Source organism: Erythranthe guttata, chromosome 2 (genome assembly GCF_056151865.1).
Source record: "Erythranthe guttata isolate IM_541 chromosome 2, IM_541, whole genome shotgun sequence".
Lineage (NCBI taxonomy): Eukaryota > Viridiplantae > Streptophyta > Magnoliopsida > Lamiales > Phrymaceae > Erythranthe > Erythranthe guttata.
In genome coordinates, this window is record NC_142534.1 from 11,798,077 (window position 1) to 11,825,466 (window position 27,390).

The 27,390-nt window shown below is 37.1% G+C and overlaps 1 protein-coding gene and 1 pseudogene across 6 annotated transcripts; both read right to left on the minus strand.

Moving 5' to 3' along the window:
• Positions 1 to 1,282: 1,282 nt before the first annotated feature.
• LOC148772334 (transcription factor PCL1-like) lies at positions 1,283 to 17,986 on the minus strand (annotated as a pseudogene).
• Positions 17,987 to 18,819: 833 nt separating this feature from the next.
• LOC105969748 (myosin-binding protein 1) lies at positions 18,820 to 25,201 on the minus strand. Of its 6 annotated transcripts, none has more exons than XM_088827429.1 (5): positions 24,955 to 25,135; positions 24,313 to 24,772; positions 22,930 to 23,952; positions 21,019 to 22,461; positions 18,820 to 19,126 (listed from the first exon to the last, which is right to left on the minus strand). In XM_088827429.1, exons 3-4 carry the CDS (start codon positions 23,945 to 23,947, stop codon positions 21,032 to 21,034), a joined length of 2,448 nt encoding a protein of 815 aa, XP_088683555.1. In that variant the 5' UTR covers positions 23,948 to 23,952; positions 24,313 to 24,772; positions 24,955 to 25,135; the 3' UTR covers positions 18,820 to 19,126; positions 21,019 to 21,031. The 6 variants fall into 6 exon arrangements, with proteins under 6 accessions (XP_088683555.1, XP_088683545.1, XP_088683559.1 ...); XM_088827419.1 differs by having other exon boundaries at positions 24,324 to 24,708; positions 24,955 to 25,116; XM_088827433.1 differs by having other exon boundaries at positions 24,313 to 24,708; positions 24,955 to 25,059.
• Positions 25,202 to 27,390: the final 2,189 nt, after the last annotated feature.

The window sequence follows — 27,390 nt, forward strand, 5'->3', positions numbered from 1 at the left end:
AGATTATTCGAGTTCGCTCCCTTAGAGACAACATGTGGGAGTACCCTGTAGGTACTCAATATCCAAAAGATACCTAGATACCCTGTCATGTTGTACTCTTTTTCCTTTGCGCGGGATTTATTTTTCCACTGGATTTTTGGTTACGGGCCAATGTTTTAACGAGGCAATGTATGCTGATTGGAAAGATTGTGCGTTGTACTTTTTTTTTTAAACGAGGTTATTTGTTCCACTGAATGTTATTGCTCGGAAGGCTTCAATGAAGCAACATGAAATGCGCAAGAGTGATAACATAATAGAAGACAGTAAATTAACTATCTGACACAGTAATTTTACTGTATTAATTAATTTTATCGTCTTGGCCTGCAATTTTGCTGTCTTCGACCGTAATATTACTGTCTCCGACGGTAATATTACTGTCGCATGCAATAATATTACGGTTTGGGACAGTAATATTAGTAATATTATTGTTCGCGAAAGTAATATTCATAATATTACTGTTCGGGACAGTAATATTAGTATTCGGGACATAAATACTACAGTTTGGGACAGTAATATTAGTAATATTACTGTTTTGGTATTCAATATTACTATCTCACACAATAATTTTGTTGTTAACATAGTAATATAGAGAGAGAGAGAAAAAAAATTCAACGCCAGAGAACCGCGTGGTCAACGCCAGAATCTGGCCGGAAAAAAAAATTATTTCTTGAGAAAAAAAATAAAACAAAATAATGAAAAATGTGATATATTTGGTCAAATCCGGGGCCAATGTGCAATATTTATGAAGTTAGAGTATAATGGATGAAAATTATATTATGGATGATATTTTTGACAAAAGATATGGGGATGGATTTTTGCAAGACCGTTTTTTCGTCTGGACCTATGTACATTTAAAAGTCCCTTGTCATGGGCCTATTTAGTACTCCATCCGTTCCTAAATAATAGTCGTTTTTCATATTTGCACAAATCTTAAGAAACTCAATTAATATGTCTTGATTTTAGGAAAATGTATATTGTTAGACCAAAATACCTTATTTATTAATTAATGTAGAGAAATTGTTGTAGAGTTAATAAGGGCATAATTGAAAAATATGTAATTAAAGTAGTGTTGGAATTCTAAAGTGATAGATAATATGGAACAAAAAAATTCTTAAAAGTAACAGACATAGTGAAACGGAGGGAGCATTTATCCACAATAAATTTATATATAATGGAATCATTAAAATGGGATCGTAAATGTTGAGTTATCACAAAGTATACACTAAGTTAGTCATAAGACTAATTAAAGAGTTTGCCTCAGGAAGGAGAGCTGCTCGAACTGCCCGTTGGACGGGGAATTTCCAAAATGCCTGAATTGGTGTTGGAGCTATGGGTGGTGGGGGTGGGTGTAACACCCCGTAATTTATGCTTATGTCATATATACACACAAGAGTTTATTGTACTTTATAATGACAATTGGGGACTGATTTGTTATTAATAGATAAAGTTGGGGGATAAGTATAATAAGAACTTTATAAACTTGGCAATCAAGTTTAAGAATTGGGTATGGTTAAACGAATCGGCTTCTTTGTCATCTTTATCTGATGAGTTTCTCATCTCTTCATTTCTTTATATACTCAAATAGTTCCTCACTCTTTCATCATCTCTCTGTCTCTCTCCTCTCTCTCTATCGATTCTTGACTGGAATCACAAAAATTGTTGGAAAAATCCAGTTCTATGAGAGGGTTTTGAGTATTTAAGTTTAGGTTGAAGAATTGAGAGATTAAAGAAGAAAGCCCAAATTGATTCTTCAAAGACAGGGCTGCAAGAAGGTTTTATCAATGGAGTCTTGACGATCCGAAAGTAATGTTGGGAAACTTGATAAGCCAGCTTCCCGATGGTGGTGTATCTCATGGACTAGCTTTTAACATAAAGATTTCGACTAATTGATTTCAAACTCCAAAAGTGAGTTGTAATTCCATAAAAGAAAGAAAGCTCATAAATAAAGTCTTACAAAAGATCAAATGGCAGCTGCTAAAGGATCTCTACTGCTACCTACCCTAACTACACTAGCTAGTCCAAACTTGGAGAGTATTTCCTCCACTTTCCATTTATATAGCTAGGGTTTACCATAATTGTAGGGTTTCATGACAGCCATGCAACCCAGCTCACGTGCTACTCACGAGCCGCGCCTTATGAAAATAAACGTTAACCACTAACACGTTTTTATAAGTAAAACGCAACTCTCTTAAAACGACGTAGTATTGAATTTAAAAAAAGATCCACCTTCCCTCCTTAATCAGCCAATCACCACACTCCTTCCCCCTTACTTCAGCCATGTCTCATAGCTGAAAGTGTGGATATTTCTTCAACATTTCCTCCCCATCCTCCCATGTGGCCTCTTCAGCTGGCAAGTGTGCCCACTGCACTAACCATTGCCCCACAGTTGCATTCTTTCTCTTTACCAACTTGTGCTCCAACACCCTCTCAGGTACAAGCATAATCTGATTTTTCTCATCTAGTGGAGATAATTCCTCTACCACTCTTTCAGACTTACCTACCTTCTTCTTCAATTGTGAAACATGGAAGATAGGGTGAATTTTGGTGTTCTCAGGTAGTTTCAATTCATAAGCATCCTCCCCAATTCTCCTTAGGATAAGAAATGGCCCACAATACTTGGGAGTTAGCTTCCACACCCTACTCTTCCTCAGACTGAGCTGCTTGTAGGGTTTCAGTTTGAGGTAAGCCCACTCCCCTTCGTCAAAAGTTCTCTCACTCCTGTGGGGATCAGCAAATCTTTTCATCCTCTCTTGAGCCTGTCTCAGCAATTCCTTCAATTTCTGTGTAATGGCTTGGTGTTCCTTAGCCCAAGTCTCCACTCCCACTTTTTGAGGCATTAGATGAGGGCCATACCCCATCTGATGGGGAGCATACCCATAGAGAGCTTCAAAAGGGGCTCTCTGAATGGTGGAATGGTAAGTGGTATTGTACCACCATTCAGCTAAGGAAATCCAGCTGCTCCAATCCTTAGGATAGTAACCACACATACACCTTAAGTATGTCTCCAAGCATTGGTTCACTCTTTCTGTTTGACCATCTGTTTGAGGGTGATAAGCAGAGCTCATCTGCTGCTGCACCCCCAAGACCTTCATAAGTTCCTTCCAGAAATTGCTAGTGAAGATGGGGTCCCTATCAGATACAATGCTAGTAGGGAGCCCATGCAATTTATACACTGTCAATGAAGACTTTAGACACCATAGAAGCTGTAAGGGGGTGACTGAGAGCAACAAAATGCCTATATCAACAACTACCCATATAACCTCTTTTCCTCTAGAATTTGGCAACCCCACAATAAAATCCATAGAGATGTGTGACCAAGCTTGGTCTGGTATGGGAAGAGGTTGCAGCAGGCCAGGGTTCCTTACATTCTCATGTTTGTTGATCTGGCAGATGTGGCATTCCATAACCACCTCTTCCACTTGCAGCTTCATTTGTGGCCACCAGAAAGTATTTTGGACCCTCTGAAAAGTGGCTTGAATCCCTGAGTCCCCACTAAAGCTAGAGTTATGTATAAACTCTATGATATTTTTCCTAAAATCAAGATAACTCCCCACATAAATCCTTCCCTTGCATCTCATAATCCTTTCACAGTACTCAAAGTAGGAAACATCCATTGGCCTCATGGTGCATTCCACAATGGCTTCTTCTGCTTCTTTGTCATTCATATAGCTCTCTCCCACTTCCTTCACCCATATTGGTTGGAGAATGGTGATCTGTGATACCTCCAGTGCCTCCCCTATCCTTGAGAGTGCATCAGCAGCCTTATTTTCTGCTCCCTTTTTGTACTCTATTTTGTAATTGAACCCCATTAGCTTGGCTAGGTACTTGTGTTGCAGTGGGGTAGATAACTTTTGTTCCAGAAGGTACTTGAGACTCTTTTGATCTGTCCTAATAGTAAAGGTTCCACAAATCAGATATGACCTCCACTTCTGTACTGCTAGAAGGATGGCTAAGAACTTCTTTTCATATATGGACAATCCAGCATTCCTTGGCCCCAAGGCTTTACTAAGGTAAGCAATGGGGTGACCCTCTTGCATAAGAACAGCCCCAATCCCATGCTGGCATGCATCAGTCTCCACCACAAAGCTTTTACTGAAGTTGGGAAGCTGCAGCACTGGTGTGTTGATCATGGCTGCCTTCCGTGCTTCAAATGCCTTGTTAGCTTCATCACTCCAGCCAAACTGACCCTTCTTGAGCAGTGATGTCAAAGTCTTGGCAATGGTCCCATATCCTTTCACAAACTTTCTGTAATATCCTGTCAACCCCAAAAATCCCCTCAAAGCCTTAACTGTCTGTGGCAGTGGCCATTCATTGATGCTCTTAATCTTCTCTTGATCAACCCCCACTCCATTTTCATCAATCACATGCCCAAGGTACTCTACCTTCTTCTGATTGAAGCTGCACTTAGAGGATTTGGCATACAGTTGGTGTTGCCTCAACAGTTCTAGCACTATCCTCAAGTGGTCCAAATGCATGGCTTCATTTGCATTGTAGACCAATATATCATCAAAGAATACTAGTACAAATTCCCTCAACTGCCTCCTAAATATGTCATTCATCAAAGATTGGAAGGTTGCAGGAGCATTAGTGAGTCCAAATGGCATAACTTTGAACTCATAATGCCCTGAAGAGGTCACAAAGGCAGTTTTGAGATATCCTCAGAATTGACCCTAATCTGATGATAACCAGCCCTCAAATCAATCTTAGAGAACACCCTTGCCTGGCCCAATTCATCCAAGAGATCATCAATAATGGGAATAGGGTAGCTATCCTTGACAGTGATTGCATTTAACCTTCTATAATCCACACAGAACCTCCAACTTCCATCTTTCTTCTTGACCAGAAGAACTGGTGAAGCAAATGGGCTGGTGCTAACTTGGATTATCCCAGTTTTTAGCATCTCTTCCACCATTCTTTCCACTTCTTTCATCTGCATATAAGGGTATCTGTAAGGCCGCGCCTTAAAAGGAACAGCTCCCTCATTTAAGGTGATTGAGTGATCAATGCTTCTGCTAGGTGGCAATTCCACAGGTTCTTGGAATATGTCTTTGTATTCCAACAGTAACCCTTCCATATTAACAGTTTGGTTTTGATCCAAAGTCTGTTCCTTCTATTCTCCACTCATCATGAAGAAACATCCCAATCCTACTTGCCCCTTCTTAAACATCTTGCTCAACATTTGGCCAGTGATCATGCTGATAGAGCCTTCCTGTTTATCAGCATGGATGGTTATATCCTTAATACCATGTCTTAGTGTAACAAATTGATTCACATGGTCAAATAGCACTGGTCCAAATTTCTGCATGAAGTCCACTCCAATCACTGCATCACATCCCCCCAACTTGAGCAGCCTCATTTCAAATATGAAGTGATGCTTCCCCATAGGGGTGAGAACGGTTCGGTTCGGTTCGGTTTTAGCCACAAACCGGAACCGGAACCGAAGTGTTCGGTTCCTACGGAACCAAAAACCAAACCGATCGGTTTCTTGCGGTTCGGTTCCTTCTCGGTTTCGGTTCGGTTTCGGTTCGGTTCGGTTCCTTTTCGGTTCATAAAATTCTGGGTTCGGTTTCAATAATGGTTCGGTTTTCGGTTCGGTTTTGAGCTCATTTTGGCCCGAAAGTCAGCCCAAAAACTAGCCCAAAGGTAGGCCCAAAAATCAATTGAAATTTATCCAAGTAAAAAAAAAGAATATATATATATATATATATATATATATATATATATATTTCGGTTCGGTTCCTCGGTTCGGTTTACTACTTGAAAAACCGAGTACGAACCGAAATTTTCGGTTCACAAAAAATTGAAAACCGAGTATGCGGTGCATACTTCGGTTCGGTGCAATTCGGTTCGGTTTTTTCGGTTTTCGGTTCGGTTCCTCGGTTCCTCGGTTTTTTTTTCTCACCCCTACTTCCCCATTTCCCACTGAAATGCTGGGCATTTAGCATTACAATCCATTTGATTCCCATTGGCCACTGTGACTAACAAATTGTTAGTATATATCACTTCACATCCTAGTTGTCTTGTTGTCTGAGGGTCCAGGAAACTGTGAGTGCTCCATGTGTCAAGAAGCATTTTCAAGTAATTGTTCTTGACCTTGCCCTTGACCTTCAATGTGTTGGCAGTAGACTGTCCAGTTAATGCAGTGAGAGAGATGCCAAGAGTCTCTTCTTCCACCCCTTCTGGCACTTCCTCCAATTGTTCCAAGCCTTCCCATTCATCTGGCTCTTCTTCAACTCCAACAATGGTGAATACATTCTTACACTTATGCCCTGGAACAAACTTCTCATCACAATTGAAGCATAATCCCCTCATTTTTCTGTCTTCCATTTCTGGTTTAGACAGCTTCCTTATGATGTTTCCTTTATGATTGTAGTTTGATGTGTTCCAATTTCTGTTAGTACCACCCTGGTGAGTCTCATCCTTCTTAGGTTTGAGAACTTTTACCAAGCTCTTAAGTTCATCCTTCATTCCTCCCAAAAAAGCTCGAATATAGTAATCTTCCCCTAGATTCCTATGATTCTGAGCCATAAAAGCCTTGAGCTCCTCAAACTTGAGCCTGTAGTCTTCTATACTCCCCTCTTGTCTCGGTTTATGGAACTGCTCCACCACATCTATTCCATCTTCATCCATAAATCTTTCATAAACCATATTGGAGAATACATTCTATCCCACAAACTCTCTTCCTTCCACATAATCCATGTACCAATATTCAGCCTTGCCCTCCAGATTCATAGCAGCCATCATTACCCTCTCTACATCAGTCATAGGGTTTAGGACAAAGTACCTGTTGCACCTCCTTATCCAAGTTATGCGGTCCTCTCCATTGAATCTGGGAAACTCACCCCTCTGCCCCCTTGTGTTGTTGCAGATCTGCATCTCTTGCCCTCTCTGCCCCAAGTTTTCAGCTTCCATTGGATTCCTCCTATTGTTGCCCTCAGCACTTCTGTCTGGTGTGAAGCCCGGCAAGAAATGATCTTAGTGAGGTGTGTAGAGTCTGTCATTTTGGGATGACTGCCCCACCACATAAACTGGTTCATTCCCCTTGTTGTTCTTGGTCATATTGATAAGTGTTCGTTTTGCACGATTTTTGCTTATCAAATCTTCGAGTTTTGGTCTTCGTTCGTCCGAGTTTCGGCTATATTTGTATATATTATTGCGTTTCTTGTTTTATTTATATTTTTAGGTTTTGTTAGCTATTTTTGCCGATTCGAGACGATTTTGAAAGCGAAGCCGAGAATCAAGTCAAACAAGAGCAAAAATTGCAATCAAGTGGATGGTGGCAGCCTTCGGTATTTTACGCATAACTTCTTCATACGACCTCCGATTGAGCTGATTCAAGTGGATTTAGAAAGCCAACTGCAAGGGCTACAACTTTTGTGAAATGCAAAATTGTCAAATTCGGGCTACAAAAGGGTCAAAACAGAGTTTGAAGTTATTGCAGTTACCATATCGCGATATTACCTTCCATATCGCGATATGGGAGAAAACGAAACAGAGAGCTTGCATTTTTGCCATATCGCGCGATATGCCATTCCATATCGCGATATGGGGAGAAACGAAACAGAGAGCTTGCAATTTTACCATATCGCCCGATACTGCTGCCCATATCGCGATATGCCCTCGGGATGTGTAAAAAATATCTAAAAAGGCAAAGCTTCCTCAAGAAGCTTTGCCTTACTATAAATAGAAGCAAGCCTCATTCTTCTACGTCGGCTGGGACTTCAATCTTCGGTTTTCTTCGGTCTTCGACAGTTCTTCGCGGGAATCTTCAACGAGGGTTTCGACTTGGGTTTTTCTTACGATATTTCTTTACGTTTTGTTCTTCTTTTCTTGTGTACATTCTTTTGACTCTATGTTTGTTATGAACTAAGAACATTTTCTTCTAGGGCAATGAAGCCTAGTATATATTGATTTCGATCGTCATTTCTGTTATCTATTTGTCGTGTTTTGATTTCGTTTATGTTTTCCTGTATTAAATGCTTCTGATTGTGTTGATCAGCTCTCAGATTGATATTAAATAGGAATGAACTCGAGAGAGGATTTCTTGTTTGAAGTTAGGAAAACATAGCTCGGGGTGTGGAAACGGAGACGTGATGCACTTCGGGTAGCCCTTAAGGACTTGGCCTAAATGCTCTCTTAATAGCAGGTTCTGAACGGAGACGTCGGACCTGTGGGTAGACTCTAACTACACTGGAGACGGGGGTTAGAGTACTTTAGCGTCTGGGTTAGCGAATAGGAATGTGGCGTTAGATAACGGATTTGTAGATCGTTGTTGATTATATATAGGTGGATTTGGCCCTAGAAGTCCCCTTTAAATCAAAGTCCCCCCGCGTTGAGTTGTCGTACTTTATTTACGTACATTCCATATTTGCATGTTTACGATCTTGCATGCTTTTAAATTAGGGTTTATCATCAATCCACTTTTTTACGATCGGCTAGATAATATAACGATAATATAATTACACTACTCAGCATTTGAATCTACAAGGTCCCTGTGGATCGATATCCGGAACCACTGTTCTGCAAAATGCGATACCGTATACTTGCGGTAATTTATACGTGAGGAAAACGCGTATCACATATCTTCCAGTAGCTTCTTAACTTGCTCCATATTGAAGTTCATATTGGTCATTTCTTCCTTTAAGGTCCTCATCTCTGCTTGGTGTCTGGTATTTATCTCTCTTTGCTCCTCCTTGAACTGATCTGTGGTTTCTTGCAATCGATCCGTGATTTCATTCCTATTTCTACTCATTTTTTTGTGCCTGTGAAGTGATTTGTGGTGCTGTGTTTAGTGATTATGAGGTGAGTTATTCTTGAGTGATACTGAACAGGTGATGTCCAGAACCATGCTCTGATACCAAATGTCATGGACTAGCTTTTAACATAAAGATTTCGACAAAAGAAAACAAAAACAGAAAGGAAAATAATTGATTTCAAACTCCAAAAGTGAGTTGTAATTCCATACAAGAAAGGAAACTCATAAATAAAGTCTTACAAAAGATCAAATGGCAGCTGCTAAAGGATCTCTACTGCTACCTACCCTAACTACACTAGCTAGTCCAAACTTGGAGAGTATTTCCTCCACTTTCCATTTATATAGCTAGGGTTTACCATAATCGTAGGGTTTCATGACAACCATGCAACCCAGCTCACGTGCTACTCACGAGCCGCGCCTTATGAAAATAAACGTTAACCACTAACACGTTTTTATAAGTAAAACGCAACTCTCTCAAAACGACGTAGTATTGAATTTAAAAAAAGATCCACCTTCCCTCCTTAATCAGCCAATCACCACAGTGTATTTCGCCGGCGGAGGTGACCGGTGGTCGGAAGACGGCAAGAAGTGCAGCCGGCCCTTGAACTTGAGGAGTCGATTCGAGGTACTTAGGCTTTGAATTTCGGATTTGTTTCTTCTCAAAAGTTGTAGAGCAGATAACAAACTGAATTTGACCCGGCAGAAGTGTTGGGCGAAATTTCAGAAATGAAAACCTGCTGCCGCATCTGTTTTCGGAGCAGAATTTGGAGGGTTTGGAGTTCGAATTTGAAAACTATTTATTCGTAAAAATCGTAGATAACCTGGAGGAGTTTAAGTATGTGTTTATGTTTGTCCAATTTGATCAAGTTTTACGGCTTGTTTGGGGTGAGGAACAGTGGAGTCTGAAGCTGTCATTTTCTGGCAGTTTGTATAACCAATCTTTTGGGACTTTTTCAATAGGTTGGAGTAATAATTTGGGGACGGTGTTTTCTGTGAAACTGTAGATGGAGTCGTGATATTTAATTCATATATTATTTGGCCCATTTGGGTAATCGTACAAATTCTTATGATTTTTCAAATAATTTGTGCCAACAATCGAAATTCCCAAAAATCTCGCAGTTTCATGTAATCATCTTCCGGGGTTGTTATTGCTGTGTTAGGTCGATATATTGGGGTTGGTTTCTACAGTGAACTTGTAGATCTTGTTGTTAGCTTTAATTTGGTATATCGTTTGGTCTGTTTCGATATACGTGCAGTTTGTTATGGTTTTTCAAATAAGCTGTACCAGAAATAATCTTTTCAAAATCTTGGCAGTTCTGTAATGCTGGTTTGAGGCTGTTTCTGCTATCTTAGGTTCGGAATTTGGGACAAAAGCCTTCGGTGAACTCGTAGGATATTCTGTTAGCTTTCATTTGACGTATCGTGTGATTAATTTGGATTAGCGTGCTAATTGTTATGATTTTTCAAACAAACTGTGCCAACAATGAATTTTCCAAAAACTTGGCAGTTTCATGTACTCATCTTCCGGGGTTGTTATTGATGTGTTAGGTTGATGATTTGGTCTCTGGGTCCAAAGTGAACCTGTAGATATAGATTTTAGCTTTAATATGATATATCGTTTAGGTTATTCGGATAAGTAAGGTGATCGTAACGATTGTTCGAATAAGTTGTGGCGGCAAGACATTCGTAATAAATATTTCAAGAAATTGACTATGTGATATAGTGGAATAATACGGTTATATTAGTATTTGGAATCTTGTTAAGTGATGAATATTTTTATAGGTGTCGAGCGTACTAATGCTCTCATTCAAGACTTGAGCATGACTCGAGAGTAAGGTGTTTTTATAGCACTTGCATTGCACTGCAGGTGAGGATCTCTATTTCTTCACTATTATTTCTTGGAAAAACAAAATGCACACTGAGAATAAGATATCCGTTATTGCTTCTTGATCACTTAAATGTGAAATATCTTACTTTTTCCTATCGTATTATATTTTGATTCTTGAATTGTTGAAAATATTGATTTATTCAGAATCGTATCTTCTTCCTCGAACTATTCAAATATGTTCTCATCTTGATCCGAGACTTATTCCAATAATTTATCATCCAGATTCTTTGGCTACTCAATCGAGTTCATTTATTGATCCTTGATTTATTCAACGAGTTCAATCTAATTCTCTATCAATATTGAATCGTTTCACATCTTGACTTGTCTAATAGTTGAACCACCTTTATTATGATTCATTGAATCATTTGATTTGTTTCTACAGTGGTTCAATGAACTAATCGTTCTTTTCCCGACTCTTGGACCATTTAGGATTATTGTGTTTATCCATTAAATCATTCGTTTCGTACCTACTGTGAATTGATGGATCGCTCATATCTTGACTTCTCATTGATCCATTCAAACCACTTGTCTTTTGAGCTATACAACTACAGATTCAATTTTAACCGTAGACTATTGTTGATTGAGATCCATCTTCATCAATTGTTATACGATCTTGAATTGTGATCACTCTCTTATTGAAACCATTGATCGTACCCTTCTTGACTTAGGATTTTGTGACCACAAGATATTATCACTTGTTATTGGAATCCCACAATCGTTGAACTGTGATATTGGTTCTTTCCAAAGTGGAATTCATTATTGGGATTCAAAATGTAAATTGAGATAGTCGGAAGCATATCCGTATCTCTATATTATTGATTCCTTTGGGGACGCCCTAAGGATAATTGACCAGTTGGGCCCGGGGCTGTTCGAAAAAGACTGTTGGGCGGTATTGGGCCGACGGTGGATGGTCTCTTCGACAGTACCCATATTGGATCTAGACCATTGGCATAGTTGGAGGTTAAGTGTGCTGATGGATAGATCGGCATGCGCCCGGGCATGCCTATTGATCGATTAGCAGGGTCATTCCCTGATCGGTGTTATAAGGTAGTTACGACTAAGGGAGTCACAAGGCAGGTACAGGTACATGAACAAATTGCTACCATGGGAATCTCCATGGTCTCATATTTGATATCCGAAATTGTTATCGTGAGAATCTCCACGAAATTCATAATTGATATTCGGGAATTACCCGTTGAATATTGTTCTTTACCTGTGATTGTATTGTTTATTCTACTGATGTGCCTTATACTTTGGCCTTTTATCTCTTATTGAACGATTATTATTCTCTAGATGGTCCAATTCCAACTCCCAATTCCAAGTTGAACACTTATATTGTGATTATTATTTGATTCGACTGTTTTTCCCTTGTACTCCTCACTAAGTCCACTTGGACTTACTCCTCTTTTATTTTTCTTCTTATTCTCAGTAACAGGTGCATTAGTGGACGGTTATGTTGATGGCTCTTAGGAGTAGAAGTTATTCAGATATTTTAGAGAGTTTAATCTAGTGTTGTGTTTAAGAATGATTGTAATTCGAGATCTATGAATACTAAATTAGTTGTGGCTTTTGGTCGTCACGTGTATTTGATTTTATTGTTGAGAAATTAAGTGAGAGACATTGTATTTATCGGAAGTTATTGTATTTATTTATTGTAAAAAACAAAAAAAAAGTACAGTGTATTTCGGTAGTGGGCGCCATAGTGGGGGTGGGCCGGCTAGCTCACCACGGCCATCTGGTGGTGGTATTGCATTGCGGCGGCGGCGGAAACAGGGATGAAAGGCAAGTAATGGTCGGATTGGGCCGACCCGTATGGAGGAAATGGGCGGGGACTGGTAAGCTGGCGAAGAGATGGTTTGTGGCTGCGTCCATGCCAGAGGCGGAGAGAGCCGTCGGGTTGTTGTTGCCGCCGCCGTTTCTGGAGATGCCCAGCATCCGCTTTAAGTAGAGGCGGTACTTCTACAAATGGTTGGCCACGTTTTCTCTGGGGAGTCCGTCCACACTCATGAGTTGCATTACCGTCTTCAGGACGGCGTTCTTGATCCCCAAGTGGGCGACGGCGTCCACGAACCTCTTGTGCAGCTACGGGGTCCACACCAGGCGGGGGGGCTTGAGCGCACGCGCCGGCTCGTCTCCGCCGCCACCGCCGCCTCCAGTTGTGCCGCTCATCTCCGGGGAGTCGAACTCTGCGGAGGAGTTGGGTTGGGAGGAGATGGCTGTCGAGTGGGGCGGCGGCGTGTGGTGGGGAATGGGAATGTTGAAAGCTAGTGCGAGATCGGGAGTGATTAGGGATTGGGATAAGGGCATCAATTCCTCCGGCGACGGCAGTTCTTCATCCTGTTTGGAAAACTAACTCTTTCATATATATATACTAAGTGACATTCGAAATCAACCTTTAGGATTATTTTAATCAAGTAGCTATAATTTATCTACTAGAACTTTCATAAGAGTCTAGAAATACCTAAATATTTTCTTAAGATAAATCTAGACTATTATTTCGGTTACTCTTTTCCCCAAAACTCAATTTTCGCAGTTACTATGCAAATAAATATAACATTTGAAAGGGAACGTGCGACAAAAATAATATTTTTAAGGGACTAATATTCAACAAAATCACTCAATTGACGAAGTAGTCGTCAATTAACTAAACAATTCAAGTCGTGTTCTTTCACAAGCTAAGCTACACCAGCGAAGGTGTTGGGCCGATTGAATGACAGCTTCTTATGAACCAATAATTATGGGATTTATCTTTCATAGTAGTGTTAAATTAACTTAGATTACTGCATATTGAACATGTTACTAACCAACTCGTACTATTTAGCAACCAGAACAATCTAATTAGATTAACTATGTTGATAACAAATAAGAATATGTGCCTATTATACATAGCTCACCAGCTGCTCATAAAACATTACCTTATGGGATATCAAAAAAAAAATCATAAATATATTATTAAGCAAAAACATAGACTATGAGATATTAATTATCAGTTCTATTCAGAAAAATGCAGTCGAACCTAAATATACTTACAAATACCTATAGTTGGGAAGAACGGATTGTCTACATATAGAACTAATCGACGCCCAAAAACATTTGTCTCTTCACATTGTTCAAGCCTAGCTATTCTCACAAGGGTGGTTGACTATTATATAATTTGTCTCAAATTAAAATCTTATTTATGATGAAACATTGTGGTTCAAACGACTGAATTTGCGTCCTGACATTCTCAACATTTATTAACGTCTTCCAAAAGGTACCATCAATTCCCTTTTCTTTCTTTTTTCCATATCCGAACCGACTTCTTGTCTCTAGCGTTGTTATAAAGGCACAAACAACCTCTCAAATCAACCAAGTGAACCGGTTCGTAGTCCTCGGCACTATTTTTCAGCTTCTCATATCTTCAAATAGTCACCTCTTGGATTGACATATATTGTTAGTAGTAGTCCCAATCCAAAATATCTACCTTACAATCCTGACAAAGTCCATAATACGACCCATAAAACTAATTGGGGAGTGAAAGTCTTTTCTCTTCTCGAGTTGATGAATTCCACAATGCAATAGTACTCTGATACGAATTGTGGTGTGTGAGTAGCAAACCCTTATAAAAACATAAGACATGCTTTCGTCCATAGGGTCCTTCTAATACTCGTGCCGTACGGAGTTTTTTATCGTCCAATTTTATCGAAGAAAACCCTTCAAAATTAATCTTTAATCTCTTACTTATAAAAAAGGTCTGCGAATTCGATTCTTTAGATCATTGCTGATGAGTTGGGGGAATATAGGATCGGAGTGTTATGAATATAGAAATAATATTGAAATTGTTAATCAAATTATGGAATTTCGAATAGAAAATAGGGTAAATAGCATTAAACCACCTAAACTTTTTCAGTTTTTGCGAATCACCACCTAAACATTTTTTTTTTGCATGAGTTCACCTGTACTTAATAAATTGTGTCACTTTGCCATTTTTTGCCCGTTTTCATGTTAAAATGACCGGTTCTCAACACATGTGCGTTGCACATGACAAATCTAAGGCTATTGACGTCTTTTCTATTTTTAAAATGGAATAAATGTTTTTTTTAGGATAAATGGAATAAATGTTAAATAAAATAAATAAATAATAAAAGGCCTTCATCTTCTTCCCAATCCCAGGAACTACCCATCTCACGCACACCACCCCACTCTACTCACCCAATTCACAATTTTCAGCCGTCCGCCGCTCACCACTAGGAACCAGCTCCTCCCTCTTGCACAACCACCAAGCTCACCACCAATTCAGTGGCGTATCCAGTGTGGTCCAAGGGTGTGCTACTGCACACCCTTGATTTTAAAAAAAAATTATTTCCTATATATTTAGTAATATATCACTGCAAATGTAAAGTATGGCCAATGCAATGCTGTAGCTGAACTGGTTAAGTGCTCTATAGCATTTTGCAGAGGTACAGGGTTCGAGACCTAGAGTCCCCCAACCTCTCATTCATAATTTTTCCATTACATACAATATTTCAATTGTTTTAAAAAAATGTTGTATATGTGGGTATTTTTTAATATTTAAAAAAGAATCTCCTAATATAACATATATTTTGCTATTTGTAACTTTAATTTATTTATTATTTCTTAAATATTAAATATAATATAAATTATTCCAAAATTCTAAATATTGTATATATATGTATTATTTCATTTTTTTTTTCTAAATTTACAACTATGTGGGTTTTTTTTTTTTTTTTTTTTGAAAATTCAAAATCTGCTAATGAAATGTACATTTTGTCACTTGCAACTTATATATGTTTACGACTCCTTTAATATTTTCACCAATTTTATGTCTAAATATGCCCAAAAATGGTAAAATACTCCCTTTAAATTTAAAAATTTTAAAGATTTTTTATTATTTAATGTGTACAGTATTCAAAAAAAAAAATCGGGGGCGCTGCCCCCGAACCCCCGTAAACTATTAGCCAACCATTATATTTTTTACTATATTTAATTTCGAACACCCTTGGCAAAAATCCTGGATTCGCCACTGACCACCATCACCACATCTTCTTCACATCCGCCGCCCACAACCCAGCTCCGCCCTCTTGCACAACCACCATACTCACCACCACCACCACATCTTCAGATCCGCCGCCCACAACCTCAAACGAGAATTTTCGACAATGAACACAATACATTCTAAAGTTTGTATTTTGAACACATTTAATCCCAACCCATTTTAATTGAATGAAATTGGTCCTAAAATTACGTCAAAAATGCCCATTTAATTTTCTCTTTCCCCAATTCAGGTTATATGAACACTATTTTCTCTCGATTTCTTCCTCCGAATCAACTAGATCATCTTCCAACGAATGGAGGATTAGATGATCTTCTCACAATTGAGGCCGCAGCGGAAGTGCGCGGCGCTTGGTGGTGAGATCGGGTATGAAATCCTCTGCTTTTGCAACAAACACACTACCACTCCGAAATGATAAAACCACCACCAGTTGCACAAAAAATCGTCCCCCCATTTCACCAAGATCATCCCACTTCAATTCAAATGCAAAATAATTTTTTTTTTTTTTATTAAAATCAACAGATCTGAAGTGGGATTCAATCAAAGAATCAAATATTCGATGAAAAAAGTGAAATACAAACGTACCAAGTTAATTCGTACCGATTAAATTAGTTAAAAACGGGAAAGAATGTGTTGTGTGTGTGTGTGTGTGTGAGAGAGAGAATCTTTCTTCAAAACTTGTGTTCTGCAACTGCAAGTGGGTTTTATCCCCTGTATATGTATGTATAATGTATGTATATATAAAATTGATTAATTAAATAAAATAAAACTGACATGTTTTTTTTCATTTAATTATTCTATTTTATATTTATTCCATTTATCCTAAAAAAAAACATTTATTCCATTTTAAAAATGGAAAAGACATCAATACCCTTGAATTTGTCATGTGCAACGCACATGTGTTGAGAACCGGTCATTTTGACCTGAAAACGGGCAAAAAATGGCAAAGTGACACAATTTATTAAGTACAGGTGAACTCGTGCAAAAAAAAATTGTTCAGGTGGTGATCCGCAAAAACTGAAAAAGTTTAGGTGGTTTAATGCTATTTACCCTAGAAAATATTCAAATCTGGATAGCCAAAACTTAAATATTACAAAGTAGAAATGAAACTTGGGGAAGAAGCTAAATTATCTACTTTAACTAGCTAGCAAAATACTTAGAGATTGCTTGTCTAAAATCCAACATTGCTTTCACTATTTATTGGCATCTTCCTTAACGGAATGGTCAGTCTGGTCCCATGAAGCAGCTCTTGAAACGAATTCGCATACATCTCCTCTCACCAACTCGAAAGCGGAAATAAAATTGTAATAACATTAGTAACGACTCATTAAGTTAAAACGACATCGTGCAAATAAGGAAAGGCACGTAATTCCATTACATTGCACCCCTCTTTTTCGAGCCATGAGTCATGGCTTGGAATTGGGAACTTCTTCTCCATTGCATCAGCTTCCTCCAACGTAGCTTCCTCTTTGGGCAAGTGGGCCCAACGAACCAACCACTTAACCAAGTTGCGTTGTTTTTCTTCATCATTCTCCTTCCTAGCACTTCTTCTGCAACCAGTAAGAATTGAGAATTCTCATCCAGAGGCGGTATACTTACAGATATAACCCAAGTATTTGTCACATATTTCTTGAGCTGTGAGACATGAAAGACTAGGTGGACCTTGGACTACAGGGGTAATAATAACTCAAAACCCACATTCTCTATCTTCTTAGTAACTTCGAAAAGTTCACAATACTTTGGGGTTATTTTTCAAATTAACTTTTTCTTAGTATGGATTGTTTGTAGGGTTTTAGCTTGAGGTAAACCCTTTCACTTAATTCTATGTTGACTTAATCTCCTACTTCAAACACCCTTTCACTTCATTTGGAAAGTATTTCGTCCTCCCTTGAGATTCCCTAAGTTATATCCCCTTTAGTTGTTGTGATACCATTTATGGTCTTTCACCCAAGCTTCAAATGGGGTGCTTTGTATAGTTGAATGGTAAGTAGTATTATACCACCACTCAGCTAATGTTATCCAAGAACTTTATTTCTTGGAAAACTGTCCAAACACATACACCTCAAATAACTTTTTAAGCATTGGTTTACCCTTTCCGTACAGCCATCGGTTTGTGGATAGTTCAGTGCTTAGTTGTTGTTGGGACCAGGGCACGTCGCAGTGGAATTTAAAAAAATTAACACATAATAACAAGTTATTCTATGAACATGTGCATAAACGAACAATCAATTGCGTACCTTAAAGCTTCCATCACCAACAAGCATGCATATATATAATTAGGGATAAATAGCATTAAACCATCTAACTTTGCCCCTTTTTGCGGATTACTACCTAAAAAAAAAAACTACGATATCACCTGAACTCAATAAGTTATGCCACGTTACCCGTTTTTTTTCTTTTTTTTAGGCCAAAATGGCCGGAATTAAAAGCATGTGCGTTGCACATGCGATTTGGAAGGGTTTTTTTGTTGTTTCAAAGTCACATCCCTAATTCCTCCAATTTTTAAAATGCGATTTGGAAGGGTTTTTTAGTTTTTTCAAAGTCGCATTCCTAATTCCTCCAATTTTTAAATCATGTATATCTCGAATTTAAAAAAAAAAAAGAAAAAACGAAAGCAAATTATGCTATTTCTGTTTAGTTCAACGCGGAACCCGGTTTTCAGTTTTTCTTACTTTTTCTAGTTATTGTTGTTTAACATGGAATTTGTAATTGCAAAAAGAGATTCGGTGTTGACCAACGGAATAACAAAAAACAAATACCTGAAAGTCTAGATAATCGTCGTTCATTTGGTTTATTGTCGCGTCCTAGTTGATAACATTCGGAAAAAAATAACAATTTCCGAGATTGAAAATGAAAGAATTAACTAAACTGTAGGACTTTTAGAATTATGTTGGAAATTACTCCCCTCCAAAGCATAACAAATGCCTACAAATGAAAATAAGATTGTTGGGTTGTTTTAAATGGTACTTCAATAAATTTATATATAATTGAATAATTAAAATGAAATAGTAGATGTTGAGTTAGCAAAAAATATGTATACACCAAGTTAGTTATAAGAGAAAACTAATTAAAGATGATAAAATATAGTAGTAGTAAGAAGTTTGACTAATTTGTTAAAATGTAGTGGTAATGTTAAATGGCCAAATGAACAACTCATTTTACCTGGAATTCTAACACAGGCAAAAACCTCCATATCCAAAAGATGAACACTGACTTCACAAGATATTACTGAAAACCGATATACAAAGGAAAAAACCCCGAACGTAAACCGAAACAGTTAAAAATATAAAAGAAAAAAACAAATAAAAAAAAACCACACCGAGCTCAATTTATCCATGTACAGCTACTTAATATGTCGCTTCTGTTTCACAAGAGCGAGTCTTCTAGGCATCTGTAAAAACATGTTAAAACAAAACATTTCGTTATATTAGATACAAACATCTAATGATGAAGTAAGCAAACAATCTCTCATACACCGTTTGTTCGAAGAAAAGAAAAACAAGATGCAAATTATTACCACAAAATACCATTCCATGTACACAAATAAATAAACAAGAGAGAATGGAGTATTTTGCGCATTTGATACTGATGCATAAACGACAGCCAAAATACTATGCTTTCTCAGAACAGTTAATTGACAACGTACAAAACGGCCTATAGCAAATATGAATACATAAATCATGTTACTATAATTTCCTCTGTAGGGCAACTAGAGAGAGAGAGTAAAGTTTCGGTTCATTCTTGTTAGAATAGAAAAGCCGAGATCGAACATGAAATGTAATAGAAAAGCCAGACGAATTAATATTTTTGAACGAGTCATGTCTATGTCTTATATAGAGATAGGAAAAGAGTTGTAACAAGAAAATAATTCTTCCCAAAGACGGACACAAATCTTCTAACTAATATAGAAACAAAATTCATAACCGAATATTGATAAATATCTTCTAATACTCCCCCGAAATTGGAACTTGTCACAAAACAATAATGTAAAATTAAATATTCTTTAGCATAGCACAGATTTGTCAAACAAAAAGGATGCATAATTAATTAGTAATCCGGTCAGAGTTGTTTCGGGTTTCGGGTTTCGGGATTTCGGGTTTCGGATTTGCAAACAGACGACATCAGTCAGTCATGGTCGGCTGGGAGATCGATAGATAGTCCAATTGATTTCGTCGGTAGATAAAAATAGTAGTGGTAACACAAACAAAAGTGGAAATAGCCTTCTCGATTTTGATTGGCAATATTTACAGTAAGTAAAGTAGGTAAACTGTAGACAATAACAATGGATATCCTGACAGACGTAAAACCAACAGTAGAAGAAATTATTGTTTATTTTTTATGTCAAGGAATTACAATTGGACAATAAAAAATAAAAATAAAAATAAAATTAAATGAATAAATAAATAAAACCTTGAAGATGTTGCAGAAAAAAACTCGAAAACAGAAAAAAAAAATACATAAGTAGATAGCATAAAAAGGAAAATAGAAAAAGGAGAGGATTTTTTTATCTGAAATACCAAAATCATTAACCAATATTTCGGTATCTACCGGAAATTATTAACCACTTAAATCGTGTAACTGAAAATTAGACTTTAAATGGTCCAATTATTCATTTTATTGTATCAACATACTAAAATCACTCTAAATATAAAAAGATGATCATTTACACAATCTTCATTTGACAAGATTAAAAAACAAGAATGCTTCATGTTTGTTGAATTCACGATATAGTTTCCAATTAATAAATAGCAAAAACAAAAGCTAACAAGGATGATAGGTTGCTACTTCCACAATATGTAACTCCATCCACGTTCAACATATGTTTTCTATGCAAACTTTTCTCATATTTTTCCAACTATAAACCGGCGAGGAAATGAAACAATTCATAAAAAAAAATTAAAAAAAAAATCAATTAATTAAATGCGTTATATGGTCGGCATATCCATTTATTAAATGTGTAGCAACTCCATATAATAAAATGCCGGATGCCGAAAACCGAAAAGTAACATCATACCGTACCAAAACTATGATGGAGATATTATTTCTTTAATCGAATCCATGGCCAATGAAAGAATTCTTCCTAAGGAGAGACAAATTTCCTAACTAAGAGACAAACTACTAAATAGACACAGATTCCTAACCAAATGTACACTCGTAAATATCGTCTAATATTTTAAAAAACAAGTCTAATTACGCACACAGAAAGATCGAAAGATAGAACAAGTGCGGCATGGTAAAAAAATAAAAGAATCTCTGAATCAAAATAATGTATCTAAACCATACCTTACACGAATGGTCATGTTAAATTTGCCTTTCTTGATTTAATGAGAGCTGAATGTAACTCTCGCAGTCGAACAGTTATTTCACGAATGAACTCAAATCCTTCACTTCCCTTTTCAAGTGAGTTTATCGAACAGTCAATAACATTTTGTTCTGCCTCGAGCGATTCCAGTCTATTGTTCATAACAGAAAGCTCGTGTCTAAATGCCTCCAACTCAGCATCTGTACACACATGTCTGCTAGACCTTGATTTACCACTACTTTCTTTCGAAGAAGAAGAATCTTTATGCGCGACTGCATCTCCTTGAAGAATAGTGTTTTCTGTTCCACCATTTTCTTGAGACGACGCACTTGCCTCAGCCTCAGGTACTTCTTCTACCCCATCAATCATATCAGGGTAGAGTTCGTGTTTGGCGAACATAAGCAGTTTTTCCTCCAACTTTTGTAAGCATTGTAACATATATTGTTTTTCATCTTCATGCCCCGACGAGATCTTGGACGCTAAATCAGTTACGTCGACAGTGTCGTTTTTGTAATTATCCAAATTCCCAAGTGCAGCAATCTTCAGTTCAACCGCATCAGATTCGATCCTGGGTTCGACAAGGGTATTATTATTCAACAAAGAATCATCATCGAGTTGATTCCTAAGCATTTCGAGCTCGAACTCGAGATCTTGGATCAGTTTCTCCTTCTCCGTAAGCAAGTCATTAGCGTTCTGCAAAGCTTCACCGTCGTACTCGGCTTGTTCCTCCATCATTCTAATGCTCTGTAAAGCCTCCATGTGAAGGGCCGCTTTCTCTTCCTGCAGTCTCGTAATCATGGCCATTGATTGGTTAACCGCAATGGCAGAAGCGTTTCTCTCTTCCTCCAATTCTTTATACAGAGTAGCCATTATTCTCTTGTCGTGCTCAACCTGCCTTTTCAATCGGTCCAGAACAGTCTCACCTTCGATTTCACCGATAATGCTACCGTCGAGAGATAAATTGGATTCGTTCCTCTCGAGCGATATCCTTCTTTGAATTATTTGCATCCCCATAGCACCATAAGCATCAGTAGGTTCACTATTAGGAAATACACGAGGACTCATGTCATTTGACGATAATTCAAGGCCTCGAGCAGCGGATATTTGTGATAGCAAGAGCTTCAAATCTTCACTAGCTTTAGTAGATTCAGTCATGGATCTTTGTTGCTCTAAGAATCTTCCGGACATTTGTCTGCTCCTTGTACCGAGAGCTAATTTATAAGCATCACCAAAATCTAGAGACTCGGCTATTTGTGGGATATTATCAGTCTTGTTCGGTCTTGAATCCATTTGAACTTCATTTACGAGTACAACCATTGAAGTTTCTCCACTTTCAATTGTGCCTGCAGAGTGACTTCCCACATGAGAAGCTTCTCCATATTCAACGTGAACTTCTTTCTCCAACTCAACGGTGCTTTTAGCATCTAAAGAATACCAAACTAGTGAGCAGGTAAACCAAAATGATATTAAAAGGTTATAGACTGAGAAAAGATGATTAGAGAGAGACAGAAAAAATAGTTGTTTCCACCGCCAGCATTTATTCAGTAGAAATTGGATTAAAGAAAAGAAAACGAATTACCGAAATTGCAGATCAATAAGCATGTGGGGATTGTTATGATTGACTTAATCCGATAAGGCAAGTAGTTAACTATATATAAAAGCAATATGCTGAATTGCACATGGCATCCATAGTACACATTGTCTTGTTCTTCCCATATTTACTAACTACGAGGCTTGATTTGAAATGTAGAATCATTTTGCAATTTTTTTCACGAAAACGTGAAAGGTTTCAACAATATCAGATATACTGAAACCACCTAACTAAAATAAAAAAATCAATGAATGGTTATAGATGCAGTTAGGCATGCAATGCACTTTTTATTTTGACTTACTAGTTTCTTTTGATTCGTCACAATTATCGGGAGAAGGAAGTGCCTCGGGAATAGTAATGCGCTCAGATTGTTCACTGACATCATTACTGTGGTCAGCTTGCTGCCAATTAAGTTCCTCTAACCCGTGCCCAAGGGGTGTCTCGGATTCTACGTTATGATGTGAATTGATGATAGGGTACTCCGTTTCTGAATGTGAAAATTCTATTGGAGGAGATGGATGTATCAACTTCTCCAAAGCTGGAAAATCGGCAACAGAAATAATTTGAGGTTCGGAGGAAGTATAGTTAGCGACTGAATCTTGGCCCAAGACCTCCATTTCACGAAGGAGTGCTTTAACACTTTCAGTATCTGAAAACGGACCTTCTGATTCGGTATCAGAACTAACTTTGACCTGTTTATATTCGACGTGGGGCAGCGTATCAGCATTCTTGTTCCGAATTTGTCCTATTTGCGACGATCCCTCTATGATCCCATGCATCGGAGTTTCCTCCGGGTCAATTGATTTGCTCTTTAATAATTTCTCGGCGCAATTTTTAGAGATCCATTGCTCCTTGCAACACATACACTTTCTCGAGTCGGAAGAACCTTGAGCAAGGGCATTACCGTAAGGCTCGGACCCCAGTTTGCCAACTAGTAATCTGTATGTTTCGGCGTTCGACTTGTTTGTCGTGGCGAACGAGAAGAAGCAAGTTTCGCATGTTCCATGAACGTCAACGAGTTTGTTGTGATGTTGACAGAGAACTAAAGAAGAAATGTTTAACTTGTGGTTGTGGCAGAACAAATCCCAGTGAAAACTATCTTTTTCATTGCCCAGAACATGATCGAGTCTCGAGCAAAGCAAACACGGGATTTGCAATTGGCAGTAGCGGGCAAACCTTGTAACTAAGTACGAGAAACTAGCATCGACGAAAATCATAAACATCAGCATCCATTCAAGAACTGCTGAAACTAAAGCTGAGGTAATACTAAGAGACACGTTCTGCGAAGATTCGTTAGCTGGAGCTCGATTTAATTCCATTTGTCCTGAAAATCACATAAAACCGGGACTTGGTTTTCAAAGCTAAGCATGAGTAATAAAGGCATAAATCAATTGCAACATAAAATTCGAACAGCAGATTCATTATATTATGCCAAACAATACGTCACTCTGTAACGAAACTCTATCCCAACACGCATTCATTCGATTGCTAAGGAATATCCCAACAAACAATAACAAAGTAATGCAAAGAAAAGAGTCAACCATACGAAAAAAGTCGAGCCATCACTTAATTTTCGACATTCGAATTCAACAATACAGTGAAAATATGCACAGATCATTAGCATCAAACAAAGAATCACAAGTCCCAAAAGCAATTAAATGAAGGAAAAAGGTAAACAAATCACCAGAATCACACCTGATCGCAGCCTTCACCGAAGACTGACAAAAAATGATCACAATTCAGACAGATCAAAAAAAAATGAGAAGAAACCCCAGATGTATTTATTAATCCCCTACTCTATAAATACAAATTACATACAAAAGTATATATGCAAGATAGTGGTGGTGGTGATGTAACGGGTCAAGTGTTTGAAAAATTCTAACACAAAGATGGGATTGGTTGGAATTGGAAAAAAAATAAAATATAATAATGAGGGAGAGAGAGAGAGAGAGAGAGAGGAAGGCGACGCAGAGACTATGACCAAAGAGTTGGCTGAGTGATGACTATTGAGTTGGCATTATAGAACCGAAAGGTGGCGGCCACCGCCCCCACCCCCACCCCACCCACCACCACCCTTTCCCTGAAAAGGTTAAATCTTTTTTCAGCAAAACAGATCATGGATTCCATCGATTTCTACTTTTCACCTGTAATTTTTGGTATATAGTAATAATGATTGAGTTGATCATTGATTGCGAAAAGAGATGGAGAGAGACAAATGGAATAGAGGATTTAGGGCAAAAGGAATTAAGAAATGGAGAAATTGAAGAGAGAGAGAGAGAGATAAATAAGAACAGGTGAAATCTCTCTAAGAATTCATACAAATTACCTTGGATTTGCTGATTATGAAACATATCTATATATAGATATTCGACCTAGCTAGTTTCAAATTGAGATCTTAATGAAACATGCAATCGAGATTCCATTTTCTACCAATCATCTCTTATTTTATCCCGCTTTGAATTGTATATGGTATTTGACCAAAGAGGGTGTTTGTTTACTTGGGATGTGTGTATTTCCAAATGTGAAATTACATAATTCCGACAAACTGAAATGCTATTCATAGAACATATTTTACCACCTTGCAGTGTGACTTTATTTTATTTGTAATTTTCAAAGATAAAAACCACAGTTCTCTCAATTTCTTTCCCAATTATATTTCGTGCATTAACATTTTGTATTCCCTAACACGGAATGGATGAAGGCATTTCGTGCAAAGAAGCACGAGATAGTGTTTTTTTACGATACACGAAACCATAAATTTATGTTTTTATGCATTTCGTGTTGTATTGCACGAAATGAAACACTTCATTTCGTGCAATACAACACGAAATGCTTTTTTTTTCAAAATTCTGTTTTATTTCGTGTAAATTTACACGAAATAAAACAAATTTATGAAGAAAAAAAAAAAGCATTTCGTGTTGTATTGCACGAAATGCAAAAAAGGTCAAAATTCGATAAAAAAAAATACGTTCTTTATCTCAAAATCGAAGTAGGTTTCATCCGTATTGATAATTATTGTGTTCTAATTGATATTATCAGAAAATTTGACAATTTGGAAAGTTCAAAAAAAATCGGAGGTTGAGAGAATTTGGAAACAAGTTAAAGGATTTCTTGACAAATGAATTATTTCGCACTGTAACTGAAAAAAATTGCATTATGAATAGTAAACCCCTTTCAACAAAGTAACCGTAATCAAGACAACAGTTTGGTTCTTTTTTACATAAAACAAACTAATTCCATATAATTGCTATCGATTTTGACAACTTTCTCCGTAATACAGCGATTATTTCGAACTAATAAAGTAGAACGATTAATTTTGGATTACAATGAACATAAAAGTGTTTTAACATTTTTACTGTTACATGAAAAAATGACACGAATTGCAACAATATGCAATGGAAATGTTTGGATGCAAGTGAGTGATTCAAATGCTGGATTTTCGGTACTTATTTATAAATTTCAAAGGTTATGACCAAAACTCCCAAATTTAAAAAAAATGAGTACTTGAAATGTCCTATGATTAAACAAACACCTATTTGGTTGAAAAGGTAATTTTCGTTTAACTTAACATATTTTCAACTGAATGGGTATTCAAAAACTTCCATGTTTTTGATAATGACGTTTCACCTATGCATTCTCCATTTATTTATATTAAGTGGTTTATTAATTTCTCATTCACTAAAAATTCATCTCTAAATGCAAAATAATGACCTAGTAGTTGTTGTCGATGCAAAAACTCTATTTTTTCTCCTTAAGAAAATTTTGTTCCTTACAAATGCTTTCAATTTTTAGCACTTGTATCTACAGATACAATGGTTATTTCAAACAAAAAAAATGTAGCACAGCTAATTTTGGATTACAACAAACAAAATAATGTGCTGGACTTTTTACTATGAGACAAAGAAAAACACAAATTGCAATATACATGAAAAAAATGTTTGGATGGAAGTGAGTGATTCAAATGGTGTGCTTTGGAATCTTTATATAGATACATAAATATTAGGACACATTACAAATAAGTTCATTAGGAGATATTTATTCATAAAAGGGCTTAGATAAAAAATCTTTTTACAAAAAAAATCCACACGTTGTTCAGATATATGTAGAAGCTTAAAATAGCCCCTCACATTTTTTCAAGTTCATTCTTTAATTTAATTTAACCTCAATTTGACCCAAAAAATTTACAAAGTATTCATTTGACCCAAAACTAAATTTTGAGTACAATTTCGTCCGTTGACCGCCTATCTCTAGCGTTGACCTTTTTTTTTCTTCCATATTTTTCCGCCAGTTTCCCACTGACTTTTTCGTTTTTTTTCCTTTTTTCTGCCGATCTTTGGCGGCGTTGACTTTTTTTTCTTCTCGGTAACATATTTTTGCCACGTTTAATCAGCAATATTCTTGTGGTTGACATTCATGTTAACTATATTACTGTTAAATACAGTAAGATTACTATAGTACAGTTTAACACAATAACATTGCTATATTAATATCTAGCACAATAACATTAACACAATAAAAGTCATTATTATTGTGTAATAGAGTAATAATAATATATTGACCGTTCAACAAATGTAAACATAATAAAAAGTCAAAAGAATTGATATTGATGTGGTTGACAATAATATTACTGTCATCCAGAGTAATATTACTTTAGCAATAGTAATATTACGGTCAACTACAGTAATATTATTGTGTTTACAATAATATTACAATAGTAGATAGTAATATTATTACGTTAATCCGTCAACAATCCAAACAAAAC